The sequence below is a fragment of the Rana temporaria genome, chromosome 4, assembly GCF_905171775.1.
Source record: "Rana temporaria chromosome 4, aRanTem1.1, whole genome shotgun sequence".
NCBI classification, from domain to species: Eukaryota; Metazoa; Chordata; class Amphibia; order Anura; family Ranidae; genus Rana; species Rana temporaria.
The window spans coordinates 84,626,648-84,648,602 of NC_053492.1; the positions used below are offsets into that span (position 1 = coordinate 84,626,648).

At 44.9% G+C, this 21,955-nt stretch overlaps 1 protein-coding gene across 2 annotated transcripts; it reads left to right on the forward strand.

Moving 5' to 3' along the window:
- Positions 1–4: 4 nt before the first annotated feature.
- KRTCAP3 (keratinocyte associated protein 3) lies at positions 5–21,932 on the forward strand. 2 transcript variants are annotated; one of them, XM_040348587.1, is made up of 7 exons: positions 5–60; positions 6,384–6,568; positions 15,948–16,007; positions 17,124–17,324; positions 18,898–19,032; positions 20,588–20,682; positions 21,613–21,932. In XM_040348587.1, the coding sequence occupies exons 1-6, from the start codon at positions 33–35 to the stop codon at positions 20,669–20,671; spliced, it is 693 nt and encodes a 230-aa protein (XP_040204521.1). In that variant the 5' UTR covers positions 5–32; the 3' UTR covers positions 20,672–20,682; positions 21,613–21,932. The 2 variants fall into 2 exon arrangements, with proteins under 2 accessions (XP_040204521.1, XP_040204520.1); XM_040348586.1 differs by having other exon boundaries at positions 13–120.
- The last annotated feature ends 23 nt before the right edge of the window (positions 21,933–21,955 follow it).

Consider the following 21,955-nt stretch of genomic DNA (forward strand, 5'->3'; position numbering starts at 1 on the left):
TGTGATGACGTCAGTGGGCGGGTCCGGACGAGATGAATACTCCCGGGGCGGGTCTCTCAGGTGAGACTTGGAAAGCAAACATGGCCGCCGGGAGGAGCGGGCAAGCGCTATGTGGATTCAGTGAGTACCGGTGACCCTGGGGCTGGTCTCATCACTCTTCACGGGACGTAATAGCTAAAGGGATCGACAGTAAAGGAATGTCCATAGACTTTAACAGGCCATAGAATGCCCATAGAGAATAATGGAACAAAATGTAATGCCCACTCTCCCCAATGTATACAGGGGGGTTTATCAATGACGGAGCAGGGCGAAGTGCAGCCATACTTAATAGCCCATCAGGCCTCAGTTGTATGTCGTATGATCAGTGATGGTTACATTTTGATTGGTCTTGTATTTTGCTTTTCACGCAGTTGCAAACCTTTTATAACTTTTTTTTAGTGCACTGAAATGAATATGCATATTTCTCATATTATACACACATAGTTAACTTTTTTTTGCTCTCTGCATGGATTTAGTACAACTGTATGAGATGCCAGGGCATTGGCCATGTGATTAGTGCTCTGATATTCATCATGTAGCTGGCACTGGCCATGTGATGGGCACCAGGGTTTCACTGGCCATGTGATGGGCACTGTGGTGCACTGGCCACCATGTGATGAACACTGGCCACCATGTGATGGGCACTGTGGTGCACTGGCCACCATGTGATGGGCACTGTGGTGCACTGGCCACCATGTGATGGGCACTGGGGCGTGCACTGGCCGCCCTGTGATCTTGGCTGGCAAATGCTGGTTCAAGTGGTGAGGGCACATTATGGCTGCACTTGAACAATCTTCTGATATTGTCCTACCTATTTCCGCTCTGAGGATTTGGGTGGCGTTTTCCCAGAATTGTCCTACTGGAGACCGCCTATGGAGCCCTGCCTGAGCCACTCTTACATGCAGCTGCTGCCTGTGCTAGACACTCCACAGTCAGGCCAGAGGCGTAGAAACCATGACCTCATGATGGGGTGTGCATGCACAGCGGGACGAGGGATGATGGAGCGCGTATCCCTGGGGAGGGCTGATTGGAGACTTCTGTCATTAATTGTCTGGTGATCAATAAAGGCAAGAGGGATCCATTTCTAATCGGCATGAATTGCAGCTTTAGTACTACTTTAAGGGAAAAGTTTGAACCCCTGTCTAGCTTTTATTGCACTTTGTGACCCCCCACTGGAGGAATTTGGCTTTGTTTTGAAGACCACCTTCACCAATACAAAGCAAGAGAAAATCTAACATTTTTGGTTGTTGCAGCAGGAATAGAAGGGAAACCTTCCACTGGGGACACTTGTGTAGCGCCTGGCTACTTTCATAGTAGGTGCTGCTGTAAATTGGGGGTTAGAGAGTTATTTGCTTCTCACTATGTTTATTTGGCTAAATTTAAGGGCCTCTGTTCCAGCCCTGGCTGTACTGTGTGCCCACGGCTGTTGTCTGGGGACTCGGGGGGATGGGGGGCGCGCCCAGATGTCAGGGGGCAGCAGTGAGGTCAGGGTCGTGTGAAATCCCCCTTAAAAGACGGGGGGGAGGGGGGCGTAACTTGACAGATATTAAACATTCCCATCCCTATCCGAAACGAAAAGAATGTTTGGCTTTAGGTACTGGCACTTGGACCACATTTATGGCCTGCACTGTGTGCCATGGGGGTGGGACTCCCTGGGCACATGTACAGGAGTGACTTCTCAGCTGGCCATTCAAGTGGCCAAAGATACAAAATTTGGAAGGAAGACCAGGCAAGGGTGGAAGCCACCAGGGAGAGCCATGTTGGCGCAATTGCTGGAGGGCTCAGTTTGTAGGCAAGTCTGTCATAATGTACTGATATCCGGTGCATGCTAGTACATTATGACTTAAACCTGCAGGCATAGGTGTGCGCAGCCTATTGCATTAGGATGTGCACCCCAAAGCCCAAACACACACTATCGATCAGTGGCGGTTCATCCATAGATGGCGCTGGAGCGCCGCCCCCTCTGGCTCTCACCGCCACTGAGTCTAATAACATAGATTCATGCATTGCACGAATCTATGTTATTGTCCCGCTGCCGCCCACTATTCAGTTTGCCGGATGTTGAGCGCCAGCCAGCTGAATAACGGCAGCTGGTTGGCTGTACGGAAGTGCCTATCAGAGCCAGCGGATCTTATAGGCTTTCCGAGTAAAGCCCTCGGGTCCCCGGAAGTTTATCCTCGGAACGCACGGTATGTGCGCTCCTTGGATAAGACTGACAGGCGTCTCAGCCAATCAGGTTGGCCGGTTCTGGCTACCGGTAACCTGATTGGCTGAAGCGTCATCGAGGGCGGGAGAAGAGATCGAGGCGAGGGTCGAGGATGTGGATGGCTCACTCCAGTAAAGGTAAGTGCCGGGTGGGGAAAGGGGCACAGTGACATCAATTGGGACAATTGGCACAGCGGCGACAATTAAAGGGCACAGTGACGACTCGAGTCTGACGACAATACTATTCCACCTACAAGGCATTTGTCTTTACAGTTTTGCCATAAATGCTGCAGAAAGGTTTACCTATTCCTCTCTGCCAAGCAACTATTTCCAAAACTATCCTGTCTATTCCCCAACTGAACGGTGGTGACAATTCATGGCACAGTGGCTGCGTTTGATGGCATGGCATAGTGACTGCATTTGATGCCATGGCACAGTGGTGCGAATTGATGGCACCATGGCTGCGTTTGATGGCATGGCAGATTGGTGACAATTGATGGCACAGTGGCTGCATTTAATGGGCACAGTGAGGCTGCAATTTTTTTTTCCGTTTGCGCCCCCCCAAAAATTTTGAGCACCAGCCACCACTGCTATCGATCACTCACGATGTTCATTCAGAAAGGGAAGGGTCCGGTAAATTACATATTTACAGGTACCTTGCCCACTCCTAAATTTCCACCCAGCAGCAACAGCCAATAGGAGAGGAGGGAAGCTGGCAGCACCCTGGGGGGAAAGATGGGAGCCAGGGTAGTAGGGGGAATCTGTGCTTCACAGAGTGATTAGGGTGTGCCTGGGCACACCTGGCACACCCTGTGTGCACGCCTATGCCTGCAGGGTAGGCATTTTGTTTTCTTTTTGCCATTTGGAGTTTACTACTGCTTTAAAGGGTACTTGAGCACTCAACAAACAAAACACTTGACCGGTACCATCTTTCATAACCGCTTCATCCTGCCTATCGGCATTAATGTACACTGAGCCTTGCATGCGCTGCTCAGCATACATTTATGCCACTACTTTTTGCTGTGATGATGTGACTCCTATTAGAATGTGACATCTTCGCTGCCTGCCAGTCAAGCAGCCAACGAGTCCAAGGAAGGAAGACCAGGAGACGAAGGTGCCCATAACAGATGAGAGTGCTGACCTCACAGCACCGGAGGGGATGGTTTTAAAGGGGGTAAGTCATTCATAATGTGCTAATAAATGCTGTGTCTAATAGTACATTATGGTATAAAGCTCCTTCTGGCCTTCTCTTTATTTTTTTTATTCTGAGCAGATTAAGAGCAGGTTTAATTCTGCTTTTAAGCTTGGCCTCAAATGTAATAATATAGTACAGTGGTCTCCAAACTGTTCTTTTCTTGCCTTTTTTCTGACCCATGATTATTGAGGCTTATCCTATTCTGAACTCATTGTAATGGTGCTAAAATTGCAGTTTGCCCAATATATATGTACAGCCCCTCCTTGCATGGGATTGAGTATCAGCTGCCCGGCTACACTGGGAAAACTATTTGTGGGCTCTAGGGGCAGGTTACCCTTTTCCCCTGCGTTAAAGCCAGCCTTTGTGGGAACAGGTGACATATCTCCCAAATGGGAAAGCTGAAAACAATTAACGAACAAAAAAAGTGACAAATTACCAACCCCCTTCCACCATTGGATAGAGTTGGAATTGTATTTTGAACTGGTGGGAATTCTGGGAAAGGACCCCACAGCTGCCATATTATTGGCACCTCAGAAATGGGTAAAAAAAAAATGGAGTCTTCATACCTTCATATGACTTATACCAGACTTTACAGAAATCATTTTATGTGTGTCTATGACTAATCTAGTCTTTGTGTTTTATCTGCTGCTCAGTACACCTTACCTGGTTTTATTGGTGACCGGTTTTCTATTTTCTCTCTGCTACACAAATAAAATGTAGTCCTGTATTGCAGAGGAGAGATCACGGCCTCCACACCCAGTCTGTATTGTTTGCTGCGAAACCAGTAAGATCTTATCCTACTATCATGTAAATATATGACTTGTATGTCCTTTCCAGACTCCCTGAGGGAGGAAGAGACAATGGACCTCCTACATGAACATTCCCAGTGGTTTGTGTCTAGAGTACCACTCTGGGAACATGGGGGAGAATCTGCCTGGTACAGATGAACAATTCTAGATTCATCAGTCACAAGGGCCAGTTTACACCACTAGCACACACTATTGCACACCCTGTTGGGGATTGATGTGAAGGCAACAGTGTTTGATGTGCTATATTCATAATCATATTTTTTTTTTTTTTTTGTCCTGAAGTGACATTTCATTCAGTTCTATTGGCCCAGTGTGATGTTTTGGGTTGCATGGCACCAAGCAGCACAGTGGGGTGATCTGTCCTAATGGGGAATGAGGCTTTTTGCCTTATGTAATGGGACTGCGTTGGCAAGGCCACTCGGCACAGCCCAAGGCATCTCGTAAGAACCAGCCCAATGCCTTTTGTAGTGGTTGGAAGCCTTGCTCTGAAATTTAAGCCTTTGTATTCCAATACACTGTAATCTTCCTCAGGTAATGTAAAGTTTTTCACTTCTGTGCCATGTTATGCCAAGTTCACAACTTCGCACAATTTCAAAACCGCATGTCAGTGCAACTTCAGGTGCATCTTTGGAAGACATGGCTTCATGCACAGATGTCTATGCACATTGTTCCCAGTGTTGATTTTGGGTGAACATTTTGATTTACTGTATAAGCCGAGTGTTTTTTTTTTTTTTGTGTTGAAAATGCCCCCCTCGGCTTATACTCGGGTCACCTTTTTGCGCCTTATCTCCTGGACCCGTCTTGGCCGTAGGTCCCCTGGACCCCAAAATTGGCACACATGTAGCTCCGCTCTTCCTCTACAAGTCTGCAAAGTTTGTTGTCTGGAAGACCTACGGCTGGGGAGCAATGATTTTTTAATATTATTATTTTTTTTTTTTAAAGCCAGGCACCCCTTCCATAGACTCGCATGTTAAATGTGAGGCTTTCACATAGACACAGTGAGGCATTCAGATGGACACCCTAGGCTTATACTCGAGTCAAGTTATTTTTTCCTTTTTTTATTTTTTTTGTGGTAAAATTAGGTGCCTCGGCATTTTAGTTTTTAGTCTCATGTTAGTCCTCTGCAATTGTTTTAGTTGCATTTAGTCGGCTAAATCTCTAGTATAATTTAGTCAACTAAAACTGTCCTACGTTTTTAGTCGGCTATAATCTCCAGTACATTTTAGTCGACTAAAACTAAATTTAGTTGTCTAAAATCTAATGGGTGTAATTAAATTGTAATGCATTAGTTTAACATTTCTCTATAATTTCCAAACTCCTACTGCTGGAGTGAAAAAGCTAATATGTTATTATGGTATTGAGGCATGAACATGCACTACAGACCAGTGTTCATTTTGAAGTCAAATTTCTATTTAGTTTTAGTCCTAGTCTTTTGACTATAAAATGTCATTTTAGCTAGTCCCATTTTAGTCTTTTGCCTAAAATGCTGTTTTAGTCGTATTTTAGTCATCGCAATTGTTTTAGTTGTAGTTGACTAAAATAGTATTTGTTTAGTCAACTAAAATGTTTTAGTTGACAATTAACACTGGTTGCACCTGAAATTGGGCAAAGTAGCGCAATAACTACTTTTTCATATTGGTGTGGCAATGCAAGGTCAGTGTTGCACCGATTTGTGCGATTGCCAGCAATAGGGTGACTTGTCATGCTTTTTGACTAGTTGCTTCAACGTTAACAGGGGCTAAATGCCACATAGCTCCTCCCTTTCTGAGTTGACTGTCATCCACACACCCCTGTGATGTCAGTTTCTCAATGGCTGTGTGTGTTAGACTGTAGTGCGTTTCTGCAAACTAAAAAACAGAGATGTGAACCTAGGGTAAATACTGTTGACCAATTATGCATTTTCTTTGTTGTACAAATAATATTGTTAGAGTACCTATACTGGGGATTCTCTTTTGGGACGATCTGTGCACATATGTCAAAATTTTACCATCCCACCATAAGAAAAGTGGTCTTGACTGAAGTCCACAAAAACTTATTCCTTATAGTCATCAAGAGGATATATTACTGGTTTACTATGGCTGTTTTAGTCCCTTTCACTACAATGAAAATCTAAGCCCTTGTTTTACTGTTTTTAGGCCTGGAGAAGGGACCCCGGCAGTTGATGAGAACTGGTATTGCCCTGATCTTTGTGGGCCATATCAACTTTATCTTGGGAGCCATTGTTCATGGAACGGTCTTAAGGCATGTGGCCAATCCAGAGAAGCGGGTGAGCCCGGAATATTGCACCGCCAATATCATCTCTGTCGTGTCAGGACTGTTGGTAAGTGGGGATGGGGTCAATATTTAAGATTTATATCTGTGCAGTGTGTTGCATTATGGCAGTCTATTCCCTATGATGGTATTGCCATTTTTTAAGCACTTCTTCTTTTATTTTTATTTTTTTAATGCACCAGCCCAGTGGCGTGAAGTGAGCTGAAGTCTCGAGACAAATTACCTTGCATGGGGAGTAGGCTGACCAGTACATATGGTGTGAATGGACCTTAAGAATTGAATATACTAGAAGATGTACAGACCAAACGTTTGGACACGCCTTCTCATGCAAAGAGTTTTCTTTATTTTCATGACTATGAAAATTGTAGATTCACACTGAAGGCATCAAAACTATGAATTAACACATGTGGAATTATACATAACAAAGTGTGAAACAACTGAAAATATATTTCATATTCTAGGTTCTTCAAAGTAGCCACCTTTTGCTTTGATTACTGCTTGGCACACTCTTGGCATTCTCTTGATGAGCTTCAAGAGGTAGTCACCTGGCGCAGCACCCCATCGCTCTCCTTCTTAGCCCTTACACAGCCTGGAGGTGTGTTTGGGGTCATTGTCCTGTTGAAAAATAAATGATGGTCCAACTAAACGCAAACCGGATGGAATAGCATGCCGCTGCAAGATGCTGTGGTAGCCATGCTGGTTCAGTATGCCTTCAATTTTGAATAAATCCCCAACAGTGTCACCAGCAAAGCACCCCCACACCATCACACCTCCTCCTCCATGCTTCACGGTGGGAACCAGGCATGTAGAGTCCATCCGTTCACCTTTTCTGCGTCGCACAAAGACACGGGGGTTGGAACCAAAGATCTCAAGTTTGGACTCATCAGACCAAAGCACAGATTTCCACTGGTCTAATGTCCATTCCTTGTGTTCTTTAGCCCAAACAAGTCTCTTCTGCTTGTTGCCTTTCTTTAGCAGTGGTTTCCTAGCAGATATTCTACCATGAAGGCCTGATTCACACAGTCTCCTCTTACCAGTTCTAGAGATGTGTCTGCTGCAAAAGGTGGCTACTTTGAAGAACCTAGAATATGAAATATATTTTCTCTAGTCGTCTTCCAGGACAGCCTCTTGAGACCTTGGGCTCCTCCCTCCGGGACAGGAAACACGTACACCCTTTTCTTTAAAGGGCAGTCCTCCAGGTCTCCTCCTCAGTTATTTGTGTTTCCTGCCAGAAGGGAAGGAGCACGTTAAAGGGACTAGAAAATGCTGGACTTCCCTCTCTGCCTTGGTACCCCTCTGTTCCTGGTCGGAAGAGGAGGTCACCAAGTTCCTGCTGCTGTCCTTTACGCTCGGGGAGAGCGGGGACCCTTGGGGCTTAAAATCCTCCCCCCTATCCCCAGTACCTGACCTCGGTAGCGTGGATTTTCCACAGCAGGGGACTCAGCATGGCGGCGGCGAGTGACGCTGGCTTAGCCATGCCGCTCGGCACTTACTTCCTTCTTTCGGAGCGGCGCTGAGGGGCGGGGCGGATTCGTTCCTCGGGCGGAAGTGCGTCAGAGGAACGAGTCATCAAGGGGCGCCGACGGATGTGGTCCCGTCCGTCAACAGGCGCAGCAGAGGAACGAAGGCTCCGGAGCGGCGTGTTACACGGCAGCAGCGCTGTTTACAACACGGGGACTGATGGAGGAAGCGAGGGCTACAGACTCCGGGTCCACCGGCTCCGGCATCTCCCAGGTAAGGGGGCGAGGCCGTTCTGCCTTACTCTGGGGGATTAGGTCTGGAAGCAGACCACTATCACTTCTCCCTCCCTGGGTGGGGAACTTTGGTGGAGGGACTCCCCCGCACTTATTTTCTGACTATCTCACAGTGGTGTGTGGTCATAGGGGCTGTTTCTGACGATTGTGCTTGGCTATGTGTTTGCTTGCAGGTCAAAGCTCAGGACAAGACAGCAGTCCAGGCCCCAAAAAGAAAGTGCGCTGTGTGTGGGGAGAAGTTAGGCTCTAGCTGGAAAAAGCCTCTATGTGCTGAGTGCATCGCCAGTTTAGTTAGACGACTCCACTGCTGAATGTCATAAAGTTTTGACATCTGTCAGGGACGAATTGGCATCCACCTTCAGCTCCTTTAGGGGGATGATGGATAGGGTGCAAATGCCATCCCCAATTTATAAAGTCTCTAGTGCACCATCCTTGGTAGCCACTCCCGGAGTGTTTGAGCAGGAGGAAGAGGAGGCTGGTGGGTCCACACGGTCCCAAGCCTCTTCCCAGATGGACTCCGCATCGGGCTCAGAGGTAGAGGAAGATTCCTCCAGGGGGACAAGATATAAGTTATCTCTAGAGGACGTAGGAGAATTGCTTAATGCTATCTACGAAACCTTAGAGATCCGAGAGGAACCGGTCCAGTTATCAAAGCACGACCAGTTATACCAAGGGTGCGGTGCTCAAAAGACCAAGGTCTTCCCTGTCCACAAGTCGCTAATAGAAGCTATCTTGCAGGAGTGGGAGCAGCCAGAAAAAAGGCCCTTTTTTGCGGGGAATTTAAAAAGGAGATTCCCTTTTGAGGATAATGCATCACAGCCCTGGAACAAAAACCCCAAGCTTGATGTACCCCTAGCCAAGGTCTCTAAAAGAACCGACCTGGCCTTTGACGACCTTGGATGTCTTAAGGATCCCATGGACAAGAGGGGTGAAATACTACTCAAAAGAGCATGGGATGCCTCCACCATTGCACTAAAACCTGCTCTGGCGGCTATGTGCGTGGCTAGGAGTCTAGAATGTTGGCTCAATCAGCTTCAAGCCCACATTACAGCAGGTACTTCTAGGCAACAGATTTTAAAATCTTTCCCGTTGCTTATGAAAGCTGTAGGCTTTCTAGCTGATGCTTCTTCTGAATCAGTGAAGCTGGCAGCTAGATCAGCTGCCCTGGTTAATGCGGCCAGAAGGTCAGTCTGGTTAAAGACGTGGACCGGAGATGCAGCGTCAAAACTAAAACTCTGCGGCTTGCCTTTTTCGGGGGACCATTTGTTTGGTCCGGGCCTCCAAGAGGCTTTGGAAAGGACGCAGGATAAAAAAAAAGCTTTTCCCGAGAGAAAGAAAAAAGATGGGAATAGAACGTTTTTTCGAGGGGTCAAGCAGAACCAAAAAGACGATAACCGTCCTAAAAAACACTGGGCTAACCAGAAAGGACGAGGGGGAATCTTGTTCAACCCTCCTCAGGCTACCCCCAAAACCCAGTGACATTCAGGTCCCCGTGGGAGGAAGACTGGGGGAGTTCCTCCTGCAATGGACAAAGTCTACAGTCAGTCCGTTTGTTTTGGATATAATAAAAAACGGTTACAGACTAGAATTCCTGTCCCCTCCCCCTCCATTACTTCTAATCACCCAACTACCAAAAGATCGGGAGAAAGCGGAAGCCTTAAGCCTCCTCATAGGAGACTTATTAGACCAGAGAGTCTTGGTGGAGGTTCCCCTAGCGGAAAAGGGTCTGTGAGTGTATTCACACGTGTTCGTGGTGAAAAAACCCTCAGGAAAATACAGACTGATATTGAATTTGCGCCCCCTCAACAAGTTTGTCAGGTACAAGCGCTTCAGAATGGAGTCGATTTTTTCAGTGACCAATCTTATCTTTCCAAATTGCTTTATGGCCACGGTGGATCTGAGGGACGCATACCTGCATATCCCAATTCGCCCGGAAAGTCAGAAATTTCTGAGGTTGGCAGTGAAGATGGGATCGAACAATCAAACATTTCCAGTTCAGGGCTCTCCCCTTTGGACTCTCGTCCTCCCCAAGAATCTTCACCAAAGTGCTGGCAGAAGCCTTGGCGCACCTGAGAACACGGAATATCACAGTGATTCCATACTTAGACGACCTCTTATTCTTAGCCCCATCAGGTCCCCAACTAGAGAGCGACCTAAGGGTGGCCCTGTCCTTCCTGAGCTCCTTAGGGTGGTTGGTCAACAAGGACAAATCACAACTGGTACCTTCCCAAGAAGTCATGTATTTGGGATACAGAATTTCCTCGGTGGAAAGAAAGACCTTTCTCCCACTGAAAAAAATTCCACAAATTGGAACAAGCAATTGCACAGCTTCAAACAAATTTAGAAGCCAGCATCAGGGAGGTGATGAGAGTCTTGGGACTCATGTCAGCCTGTTTCCCAGCGGTGCCCTGGGCCCGGTTCCACCTACGCCCCCTACAGGGGCTTATGCTCAAACATTGGAATGGCAGGAAGGAGGGGTTGGACCTTCCAATGCCTATCCCAGACAGAATCAAGAGATCTGTGGTGGTGGCGGTCCAAAAAGAACCTAGAGGGAGGGATCTCATGGCAACCCCCAACTGCTCTGGTGCTGACCACCGACGCCAGCGGAAAGGGTTGGGAAGCCCACTTAGAGGAGACTTGGACCCAGGGACAATGGTCCTCTTCAGAAGTCCTAAAGTCATCAAACCAAAAGGAGCTGTTGGCCGTCCTAAGAGCCATACAGACTTTCGGGAGTCGCCTAGTAGGACAACACCTACAAGTAAGAACAGACAATGCGTCTACGGTAGCCTACCTAAACAAACAAGGGGGCACAAGAAGTCCAGCCCTTCAGGCCACGGCGACACAAATTCTAAGCTGGGCAGAGAAGAATTTGATATACCTTTCGGCAGTCCACTTGAAGGGATCTCTAAATACCCTGGCCGACTTTCTCAGCAGACAGTCGGTAAATCAGGACGAGTGGTGTCTGAACCAGGTTGTGTTCGAGCAAATAGTGTCTCTCTGGGGATTTCCAGAAGTGGACCTATTCGCAGCAGAAGGGAACAAGAAAGTTCCAGTGTTCTTCTCTATCCACCATCAGGACAGGTCGAAGGGCATAGATGCCTTCGCTCATCCCTGGCATTTCAACCTAGCATATGCCTTTCCCCCAGTGAGATTAATTCCCAGGGTAATTCAAAAGTTTATCAGGGAATGCACGGACCTGATTCTGGTCACGCCGTTTTGGCCGAAGCGGCCTTGGTTCACCAGCCTAAAGAGACTGGCTCTATATCCACCTTGGTCACTTCCGGAAAGAGAGGACCTACTGTCCATAGGTCCGGTTCTTCACCCTCGGATAAAGAGCATGAAATTAACTGTTTGGTTTCTGAGGAACAACTCTTAAAAGCCCGTGGCTTTTCAGATAGGGTAGTGAAAACCCTACTGGAATGTCGCAAGCCAGTGACAAGGGCTATCTACTCCAAGATCTGGAAAAAGTTCAATTCCTGGAGGTTGGAGCAAGGGTCTTTCCAAACTAATATTCCAGCAGTGCTGGATTTTCTGCAAGCTGGGGTAGAACTGGGCTTATCCATAAGCACCCTCAAGGTACAGGCTGCGGCCTTAAGCATTTTTTTGGAGACTCCCCTTCAGCAAGATCGCTTTGTTAGAAACTTTTTCAAAAGCCTGGCAAGATCCAAGCCCGTTAGGGTTAAAGCATGCCCTACGTGGGATCTCTCGCTGGTACTAAAAGCTCTCACCAACAAACCTTTTGAGCCGCTGGAGGAATCTTCTCTGAAGCATGTGACATTAAAGACAGCATTCCTAGTCGCCATAACCTCGGCTAGGAGAGTTGGTGATCTTCAGGCCCTCTCTATTAGAGAGCCCTTCCCGAAGGTTTTGGATGATAGGGTCATTCTTAGGACGGACCCAAATTTTTTGCCAAAAGTGGCATCGACCTTCCACAGAACTCAGGATATTATCCTACCAACTCTGCATTCCTCGTCAGAGAATGATGAGGGGGAATTGTTGTCCCTACTGGACGTTAAAAGAAATATTTTATTTTATTTAGAGGCCACTAAGCAGTTTAGACTTGGTGATTCCCTTTTTGTTAATTTTTCTGGTACCCGTAAAGGTTACGGGACGTCTAAATCCTCTATAGCCAGATGGCTGAGGATGTTAATTACTGAGGCTTATCAGATAGGGGGTAAAGAACCACCGATTGTCAAAGCCCACTCTACCCGGGCAGTTGCAGTTTCTTGGGCAGAGAGAGCCGGAGCTTCCCCGGAAGAGATCTGTAAGGCGGCAGCCTGGACATCTTTTTCAACCTTTGCAAGACATTATCGGTTGGACCTTATGTCAGATAAAGATCAGGCCTTCGGACGAAGGGTCCTACAGACAGTGGTCCCACCCTAAAAAAGAGTAAGTTTCTTGCTTATCATCTCAAGAGGCTGTCCTGGAAGACGACTAGAGAAAAACCGGAGTTAGGCTTACCGGTAACTCTGTTTCTAGGAGTCTTCCAGGACAGCCGGAGTTTTTCCCACCCGGTGTCAATTTAGGAACTGGTAGTGTGGTAATGATCTAACCATGTGTAGATTGTGTCTTTCAGAGTCTTCTGTTATTTCTCGGGCAAACTGAGGAGGAGACCTGGAGGACTGCCCTTTAAAGAAAAGGGTGTACGTGTTTCCTGTCCCGGAGGGAGGAGCCCAAGGTCCCAAGAGGCTGTCCTGGAAGACTCCTAGAAACAGAGTTACCGGTAAGCCTAACTCCGGTTTTTCAGTTGTTTCACACTTTTTTGTTATGTATAATTCCACATGTGTTAATGCATAGTTTTGATGCCTTCAGTGTGAATCTACAATTTTCATAGTCATGAAAATAAGGAAAACTCTTTGAATGAGAAGGTGTGTCCAAACTTTTGGTCTGTACTGTATGTGTGTGTGTGTGTGTATATGTAACCACTCTTTCTATACATAAACCAGTCCTTTCACTATGTATAGGAAGTTATTTACAAAACCGTTTATCCTTACTGCGAAGTCCAGCCCACGAGTATATATCCTTTTTGCTTAGATAAAGGTACTTTCAATTTGGTTCTGTTTCAAAGCATTTAACTTCCGGATGGTTTGTCTGTGCTCAAATGATTAGTTTGCTCTAGACTGAGTGTCACAGATTAAAACATATATGTAACTTGGAAGTTCTTTGCTGCAATGTGCTTAAATGTAAATGGGGAATCCTGTTCTTGTCTTGTAATGGCTTCTGTGAGTTAACAAAATTTACTTTATGGATATTGACTCCAAGTACGCACTCTGACTACTCAAAGTTAGAAATGGTTGGCATTCCTTTAATACACACATCGCCCTCTTGTGGAGGTTCACAGGAAAACATATGTATGTTGGAGGCATGCAGTATTTTTACAGATACATGTGAATGGGAAGTCAAGAAGAATCAAACCCAAGTCTGATGCTGCCACTTCACATTTTTCTATCGGAGGAATTGGTCACAGGACATTAATGCCTGCAACTTTTGATACATCTACCTACTTTGCCTCATTGAGGGAACACAGCCACTCTTGGGTTTTTTTACCCCTCGTCGGCATCTTTCTGACCATAGTCTATCAACACGCCATTCTCTGGGGAAGGACCCCAATGGATGCTGTCGGCCCCCCATACCTAGCAAGTGTGACCTTGTAGGCCGTTCTTGGTTTCCCGAACCCCGCACCCGTCTTGGAGGGGCGACCCTTAGGTAATTACCCAGTTTTGGTGTTTGTTTATCCTGCTCTGGCCCCACACCTTAATTTAAAAGATGTCCTAATCCCCCTGAGGAAGATTGAAGCTTGTATAATTGAAATGCGTTTGGGTCCTTGCAATGACATTAAGTGCGATGTCTGTCTCTATATATTATTTGCCAGTGTATATAAGGACGCCTTTGTTGGTCATATATGGAGGTCTTTAAAGTGTCCTTGATATTTTGTATCAATAAAAAAAAAAAAAAAAAAAAAAGTTATACATTTTTATCATTTCGTTTGAAGTTTTCTGCTGCCTAAAAGCCCTTGAGAGCATTTTGTCCTATCTCCAAAGGTTTGGGGTGAGTAGCAATCTCTTTTCACCCAAGTGGGTGGGTTGCTCCTTCTAGAAGAAAAAAAGAATCAAAGCTTTCCACACACCTATATGTGTTGGCATAGGTAGAAAAGTGTTCACAATAACATTTATGATGAGTAATGGTTCTCACAAAGGTTGCTTTCAACCAAGTAGGTTGTGTAAGCTAGGCATGTTACATTATCGGTGTAGCCCAGTGTTTCTCAGGTAAAGTTCTGTGCAAGGATAGGGGAGTTTGCACTATTGTAGTTCTCCACCTAGAAGTGTGTGTGTGTGTGTGTGTGTGTGTGTGTGTGTGTGTGTGTGTGTGTGTGTGTGTGTGTGTGTGTGTGTGTGTGTGTGTGTGTGTGTGTGTGTGTGTGTGTGTGTGTGTGTGTGTGTACTTTTTCATAAGCCGTATTTAAATGAACACTAAAGTCTCACCATATGATGCCATCTATAGCTGCGGTTGCTTTAGATATCACTACAGGTTGCCATTTATGAAAGGAATGAAGCGCCATCCAGGTTTAGCATGACTTTGTCTTTCGGCCCAATACAACAAAACAAGGCAGATAAAAATCGCTTGGTCTCCAGCACGGCCTTGACGGAGTGTTGCCGACAACCAACCGTTTTCTACCAGCAGATATTTTCGATGGCAGATTGCATCAATGAACTAATCCTATTGTGCCTACAGAGCTATAGGCATATTGAAATGCGGATGGCAGGTCTTTCTTTCTTTCATAATTCATGTAGTGACGAAGTTATTTGCCATATTTGCCAGGAAGGCTTCAATTGCTTTTCTCAGTATGGATTCCGCTTAAATAAGTTTACTTGCTACTTTGGAGCCTTTTCTATCTCCTTCAGAATCCCATATTGGCCCTGGTTCACATTGATGATATTTTGAAATCGTGCTCCTTCACTTGAAGTAGCGCAATTTCAGAGTAGCAAGGTCAGCGCGATTTCAGGTGCTACTTGATAGACATTTGTGTGGCTTCATGCACAGATGTCAATTAGTCGCACCCTAAATCAGCAAAAGTGCAGGAACTACTTTTTTCAAATCTGTGTGGCACTGCAAAATTGGTGTCGCACCGATTGGGGGTTATTTACTAAAGGGAAATCCACTTTGCACTTCAAATGCAAAGTGCACTTGAAATTGCACTGAAAGTGCACTTGGATCTACAGCGACTGCACTTCCGAGGGGGACATGCAAGGGGGAAAAAAAATAAAATAATTTTAGCTTGTACATAATTGGATGATAAAATCAGCAGAGCTTCCCCTCATTTTGGATATACCCCCTAGATTGTAAATCTGCAATTTCAAGTGCACTTGTAGTGCAAAAGTGGATTTGCCTTTTGTAAAAAATAACCCCCATTGTCTCCAATAGGCTGCGACTTGTCTCATGTGATTTGATCTCTCAAATCGCTCAAATTATGAACTTGAGTTTAAACTAACTTGCCCCTGTTGGTCCATTTGTGTATCATTACCAGACTTTAGTTGTCAATACTAAATGTATTTTTATTCACGGCTTGTAAGTGACCTCTATACAGCAAAGCTGGGTGAAAAGTCATGCAGCCTTTACACACGTGCACGGTTTCAGTAAAATGTTGACATGTAATAACTTTTCTGTGTCCTGCAGAGCATCACTACAGGGATATGTGCAATCCTAGCCTCCAGGAACCTTGCAAACGCCAAACTTGTAAGTGTATGCCATTACTTCTTCTCTCATGAATTCTTTGTCTGATCAGAGTTCCGCCTAGCAGCACTCTGGTCCTCTGAATCCCAACAGGGACCGTACAGCATGGAGTTTGCATGTTCTTGGGCTTGCATGGGTTTCCTCTCACATGCCGAACAAACTGTTAGGTTATTTGGCTGGTGTCTAAATTGGCCCTATTCTGTGTATGTGAGTTTAGGGATATTGGATTGTAAGCTGTTTGAGGACTGATGTGAATGTATGCATGTCGGGACTTTTCGGGGTAAGACCGCTCTGTTAAGATACCACTCAACTCAATGTACCATATGTGGTATACCCATAGGTGTGCGCAGCCTATTGCATTAGGGTGTGCACACCAAAGCTCAAACACACATGCGTGTGTAATATACTGTATATGGCAGTGGGCAAGTCAGTAGGGCTTTGTCAGGAGGGCAGAGATCGGCGTCAGTAGTTTATCTTTATTTGTATTTATTATTATTATTTTTTTAGGAGCCCTGTTTGGAGGCTTTGGTGAAGTATCAGTGGTCTAAACAGACCCCTGATGTCTAACTTTTGAGACAGAGAAAGGGACTGAGGACAGAGAGTCCCTTTCTCTGCAGCCAGGCAGCAGGGGGAATCTGCATAGTACAGGGTGATTAGGGTGTGCCCAGGCACACCTTACACCCTATGTGCGCACGCCTATGTGTATACCTGTCGTAATAACTGAAATGAGACCGGTGGAGTGGTTGTCTGTAGCCCCCAGGCAGGTTTTATTTTGCCTTGGTACAAGGAAAGAAGGAATCTAGTAGGTGTGGGCAACCTTTCACTAGATTTGCGCTTGTGCTTAATCTTCTAGAATATCCATATACCTTGCTATATATTACCAAGCAATGTGACAGAGCTTTCTTTGATAGGTCTTCCTGCCTCTTGATTATAGGCTGTCTTCTGTGTGTGTCTATTTACCTTTTACCTATTCTACTTTATTTTTATTTCTTTCCCCTCAATCTTTCCTAGTGTCTTGGTTTACCACACATCTATCTTCTCTTTTCTACTACTTTGATCTCTTGTCCCTACTTTGGGACCCTACTTAGTTCTGTCATTAACCTGTTTGTGTCCTTGCAGCACTGGGCCCTCCTGGCCCTCTCCTTGCTGAATGCTCTGATATCGGCAGCCTGTTTTGTGGGTCTTGTCCTGTCCATCTCGCTTACAATTGCCAATGGAGGCAAGAACCTCATAGTTGGATGTAATGCTACGGTCCTTCCTGCAGACACCCGCTCTGTCATCATGAGCAATGAGTGCCCCTTTGACACTACGCGGATCTATGTGAGTTTCCGAAATGACTGGTTATTTTGTTTTTTATATATTTTAATAGATTTGATTTAAATATGATTCAAAGCCATACTAAAAACACAGTTGACATGTCTTGGCAAATTATATTACCTAGAAAAAATATAACTGCGCTAAACCAAATTATAGTGATCTCTGTCAGAGAAAACTAAAACGCTATAATGGGCATAGGCCCAAGTGTATAAGGATATATAAATGTCAGATACACATTGACATGCAATTCAAAATAAATTTCAATGAGTGACCATTTACATAGTATTTGGGCTCCAAGACCCTGGACGCCCAAAATAAATTAGTGATGCAAAAACACCTCTGGGGTTCGCCAGAAGTGACAAATGTTGTGAAAAACACACAAAAAGAAAATAAAGAAAAAATTAAGACAGGAGAAAGTTCATATTCCCAATGACACTTGGGCCTATGCCCATTGTAGCGTTTTAGTTTTCTCCGACAGAGATCACTATAATTTGGTTTAGCGCAGTTATATTTTTTCTAGTTGTTTTCTTATGTTTGTTTGACGTAATAACTGCAGCTTTTTAATCCATACACACATTTATTATCATAGCGCAGTTGCTTTCCACTTTTTAATTATATTACCTACCAAAAGATTTGGAGTTGTGCGTTCTTGTTTACACCGCCAAGCTCCCCTAGCTTCTCTTATTGTCTGGTTGCTTATACGTGGTGATGATTAATTGTTCAATAAGTTGCCATGAAGTGCCTGTTTTGTTTTAGTTGAACCCGTTATGGTATAGCGGACTTCTAGAAGATGGTTATAATTCCTGCATGTTGCAACTTGGTGGTTGTAAAGCCCAATTTATTTATTTTTTTATTTTTACCTGAATGCATTCCTTGCATTTAGGTTAAATGTTTAGGTATCAGCACCCCCCCCCCCCTTTACCTGAGCCCTCATTCGATCCAGCACCCTGCAGGTCCCCTTAATTCTGGGTCTTGCTGGCTTTGCTGGGGATCCATTTGCTCAGTCCTGTCAATCAAAGCCAGTGACGGACATAGGGGGCCAAGTCACGATGTCTGTCAATGGACGCAGCAGCAGGGCTCGGGTGCGAGCATGCAGGAGTGCCCCCAGTTACACAGAGCAGGCAAGTATAGACGGGTTTGTTTTGTTGCAATATATCCCATTGGGTTTTGAGTTAATACTGCTTTAATCACTTGCTGAGTATGCAGCTCCTCCCTAACCCCCCCTCATTATCGCTAAGCTAAAAGACTGGCTGGAGATTTCACTGTCCAACTGTTAACGATTTCCCTTTGAAGTCCAGAAGAGGTTTAATACTACAACAGCTTTCTGGAGCCAGTTTGACTTTTTTTTTTTTCTGTTGGACTGTGCTTCTGAATTGGAAAAAACGGTGAATGAATGTTAAACTGCCTATTCCAACAGTCTCCAGATGTGCTTGGTTGCCTATCAGAACCAACAGTTATTTTTTTTTTTTTTTTCCCTCAATCTACTTTCAGTATTTATATTTTTGCATCATTGCTGTCTTATTAGTGATGTGTGTGGTGTGTTTTTTTTCTTTTTTTTTTTTTCTCATCTGTGCAGGACACGACCCTGGCTCTCTGGTTCCCCTCCATGTTTCTGTCTGCAGTGGAGGCAGCACTGTCTGTCCGCTTCTGCATTGTGGCATTCATATTGAGGGGCATTGGCCCATGCGGGGAGACTTACCTCAGAGAAAAGGTAGGTCAAATACTAAAGGCTAAATAAAAGTGTCTTGAAGGAAATTTTTTCTGTCTGGAGGCCATAATCCTTTAATTTATCACTGCACCCTGAGGGGGTGCAGTGCTGATGGGTCTTAAAAACCACATTTTGGAGATGCACAAGAAATGCTTGGGTGCCCCTTCCCAGGCTGCAGAGGCGCATTGCGGGCGGTATTGCTGTGCTTTCCCATTGTTTTAAATGGGAAGTAGAGGTATACATACCGCTACAAAGATGCTGCTGACAGGGTTTTTTTTTCTCTCCTGCCAGCGCATCGCCTGTGTGAAAGCCCTCTCGCTTTCACATTGAGGTTGCTGGGCAGGAGTTTTTCAGGTGGTATAGCAGCGCTATTTTTAGCGCTGTACCACCTAAAAAAAAACTCCTCAGTGTGAAAGGAGTCTAAAGGTTAATCAAAGACAGAGTTCGCTGTAGAAATAAAAAGTGATAATCCTGCGTCGCACACCTCGGTTCAATTCATCCAGACCATGCCTCCAACCTGTTGCTCCCTGCTCCTGGGGCTTCATCATAGAGGTCCATAATTAAGCCTGGGGGGCAGGCAAAATATGTTGGGGGGGGGGGGGGGGGTGCATGGTCTGGATGAATCAAGCTAAGGCTGCTTTTATCTGCGAACCACACAATCCAAGCGAGGTGGGCGGTGGCCGCATGAGCGTTTGCATTTTTGTAGTGTACATTTTGGTAAAAAAAAAGATTTATTTTTTTGCATGCAATTCCATTGTAAATGTTTTAGGAGCTTTAGTTCACGTTGTCAACAGAATTGCAAATCCTTTTGGAATATTAAACCATTATGCCTCATACACACGATCGGAATTTCCGCTGAAAAAATTACGTCGGACTTTTTTTCGGGTATTCCGGCCACGTGTATGCTTCATCGGACTTTTTCCAACGGAATTAGAAAAGGGACATGTTCATTTTTTCCAAAAAAAAAAAATCCCCCTTTTTTTTTTTTAATTCCATCAGGGGGGGAAAAAATATCAAATTCCATTTGTCTGTATAGAACTCCGACGGCAAAACACACATGCTCAAACAAGTCAACGCATGCTCGGAAGCATCGAACTTAATTTTTCTAGGCTCGTCATAGTGTTGTACGTCACCCCGTTTTGGACGGTTGGAATTTGGTCTGTGTGTATGCAAGACAGCTTGAGCGGAATTCCGTCTCAAAAACCTGTCAGAATTCTGATTGAAAAAATTATCGTGTGTGTACGGGGCATTAGTATTTCACTGTGTAGATGGTGTTGCCTACAGTTTATGGCTGCAAAATAAACCTCTTCAGCCACCATCAAGTGATTGCTCAAGAACCGCACAGGTCTACTTTGCCACAAGGGTTTCTTTGTAAGCTCTGCTTACTTTAACCATTGCTGACCGCAGCACCCAAATCCAACCATTTTGTTTTAGAAACTGGAGGTAGAAAATCTTAGGAACAGGGACTTCTAAAGCTCATATTTAGATCTATGAAGTACCAAGTGGCCATGACCTGGCCTAACTCCATTCTAACCTATTCTACTGCATTTTATTTCAGCTGCAGGAAGAAGAGGCTGAGAGGGAGAAGATGGATGATGTTGGAAGACCAGAGACCCACCAGCTGATTGCAGCACGGGCCTAAGAATTGCACTAGTGAGTGACCTGTCCAGGCTTCAGATATCTTGGGGGTGGAATATCGAGACTTTAAATAATACACCAGTGAAACAAGAGCGGTTTAGGGTACTGAGCATTGATCTTCTACCTGGATGTCCAGCATTCTAAATCCCTATAGTAGCTGATGGTATGCTTACCAGCCCTGAAACTGTTTGTGAAAAAGCCTATGTGCCCAGTGCTTCAGACACAACAGTCTGTGTGCCAGGACAGCCTGATCTAGGGCCTTGGCAGACTACCTACTTTTCTTACCTTCACACTTTTTTTTTTTTTTTTTTTTATCCCAGTTTTTTGGTTTGACTTTTTTCTTGCTTCTCCCTCTAGTTTTCCTTTTTTTTTTTTTTTTTTATATAGCCAGTAGTCAGAACACTGGAAAATCATCGCTGAGATGATATTTGTTGGCCATGGAGAGTATGCAGGCAAACTGCGAAGCTTGCATAAAGAGGGGAAGTGATGCTAAACGGTACTAGTAAGGGCCCTTTCACACTTCTCTGCAGTAAAAACGTAGATGCATTTTTGATGCATTCAGATAGCACACGGAATCATGGTTTTCTTCCTTTTTTTTTTTTTTTCCACTGATTTCAATGTTGAGGTGTTTTTGGTGCACTTTGTAAAGATTCAGGACTTATAAAAACACCATGCCCACGGCACATTGGTGTCAAGAGTTCCTTGGGTTTTAAAGGGATGCATTTTTGTTCTGCTTTTTAAATGCCAAAATTAAAAACTGATCTGTGAAAGGGCCTCAAGCAGGAAATATAGCCTGCATATGTAATGAGCAAATATGGATTCATGTATATAGATTTACATTAAACTTGTTGCTCCTTGCTAACTTTTAAAGTTTAATATTTTGTATTTATTGTATAAAGGGCTTGTGGTGTTGCCACTGAATGTGTCGGTTTCTCTTCCCTTCAGATGTTTGAATAATAGGGCTGCGGGGACACATGTCTATGAGAAGTATCGCCAGGTCTAAAGAGCCAGGATATGAAAATCCGAATGGTCATAATGCTTTTCTACCGTGCCCTTCCAACCGAGACACTACCATTACCTGTGACAGCAGGAGCTGCTCTTTGTTTCAGTTTTGTGAAGATTTTTCGTGTGTGTGTGTGTGTGTGTGTGTGTGTGTGTGTGTGTGTTTTTTTTTCTCTTTTATAAATAAAATACAGCCATTTTCCTGTTTGTTCTAGTTATATTAAATTTTTGGAAACAAATCACAATTAAAGCCATTTACAAGAGCTAGGAGTTTGTCTGTCTCCCC

Coding starts and splice junctions, on each gene's coding strand:
- KRTCAP3 (XM_040348586.1), top strand. CDS start 33: ATGAATACTCCCGGGGCGGGTCTCTCAGGTGAGACTTGGAAAGCAAAC. Junction 6,569..15,947: donor CTGTCGTGTCAGGACTGTTG/GTAAGTGGGGAT, acceptor TGTGTCCTGCAG/AGCATCACTACAGGGATATG. Junction 19,033..20,587: donor AGACTTACCTCAGAGAAAAG/GTAGGTCAAATA, acceptor ATTTTATTTCAG/CTGCAGGAAGAAGAGGCTGA.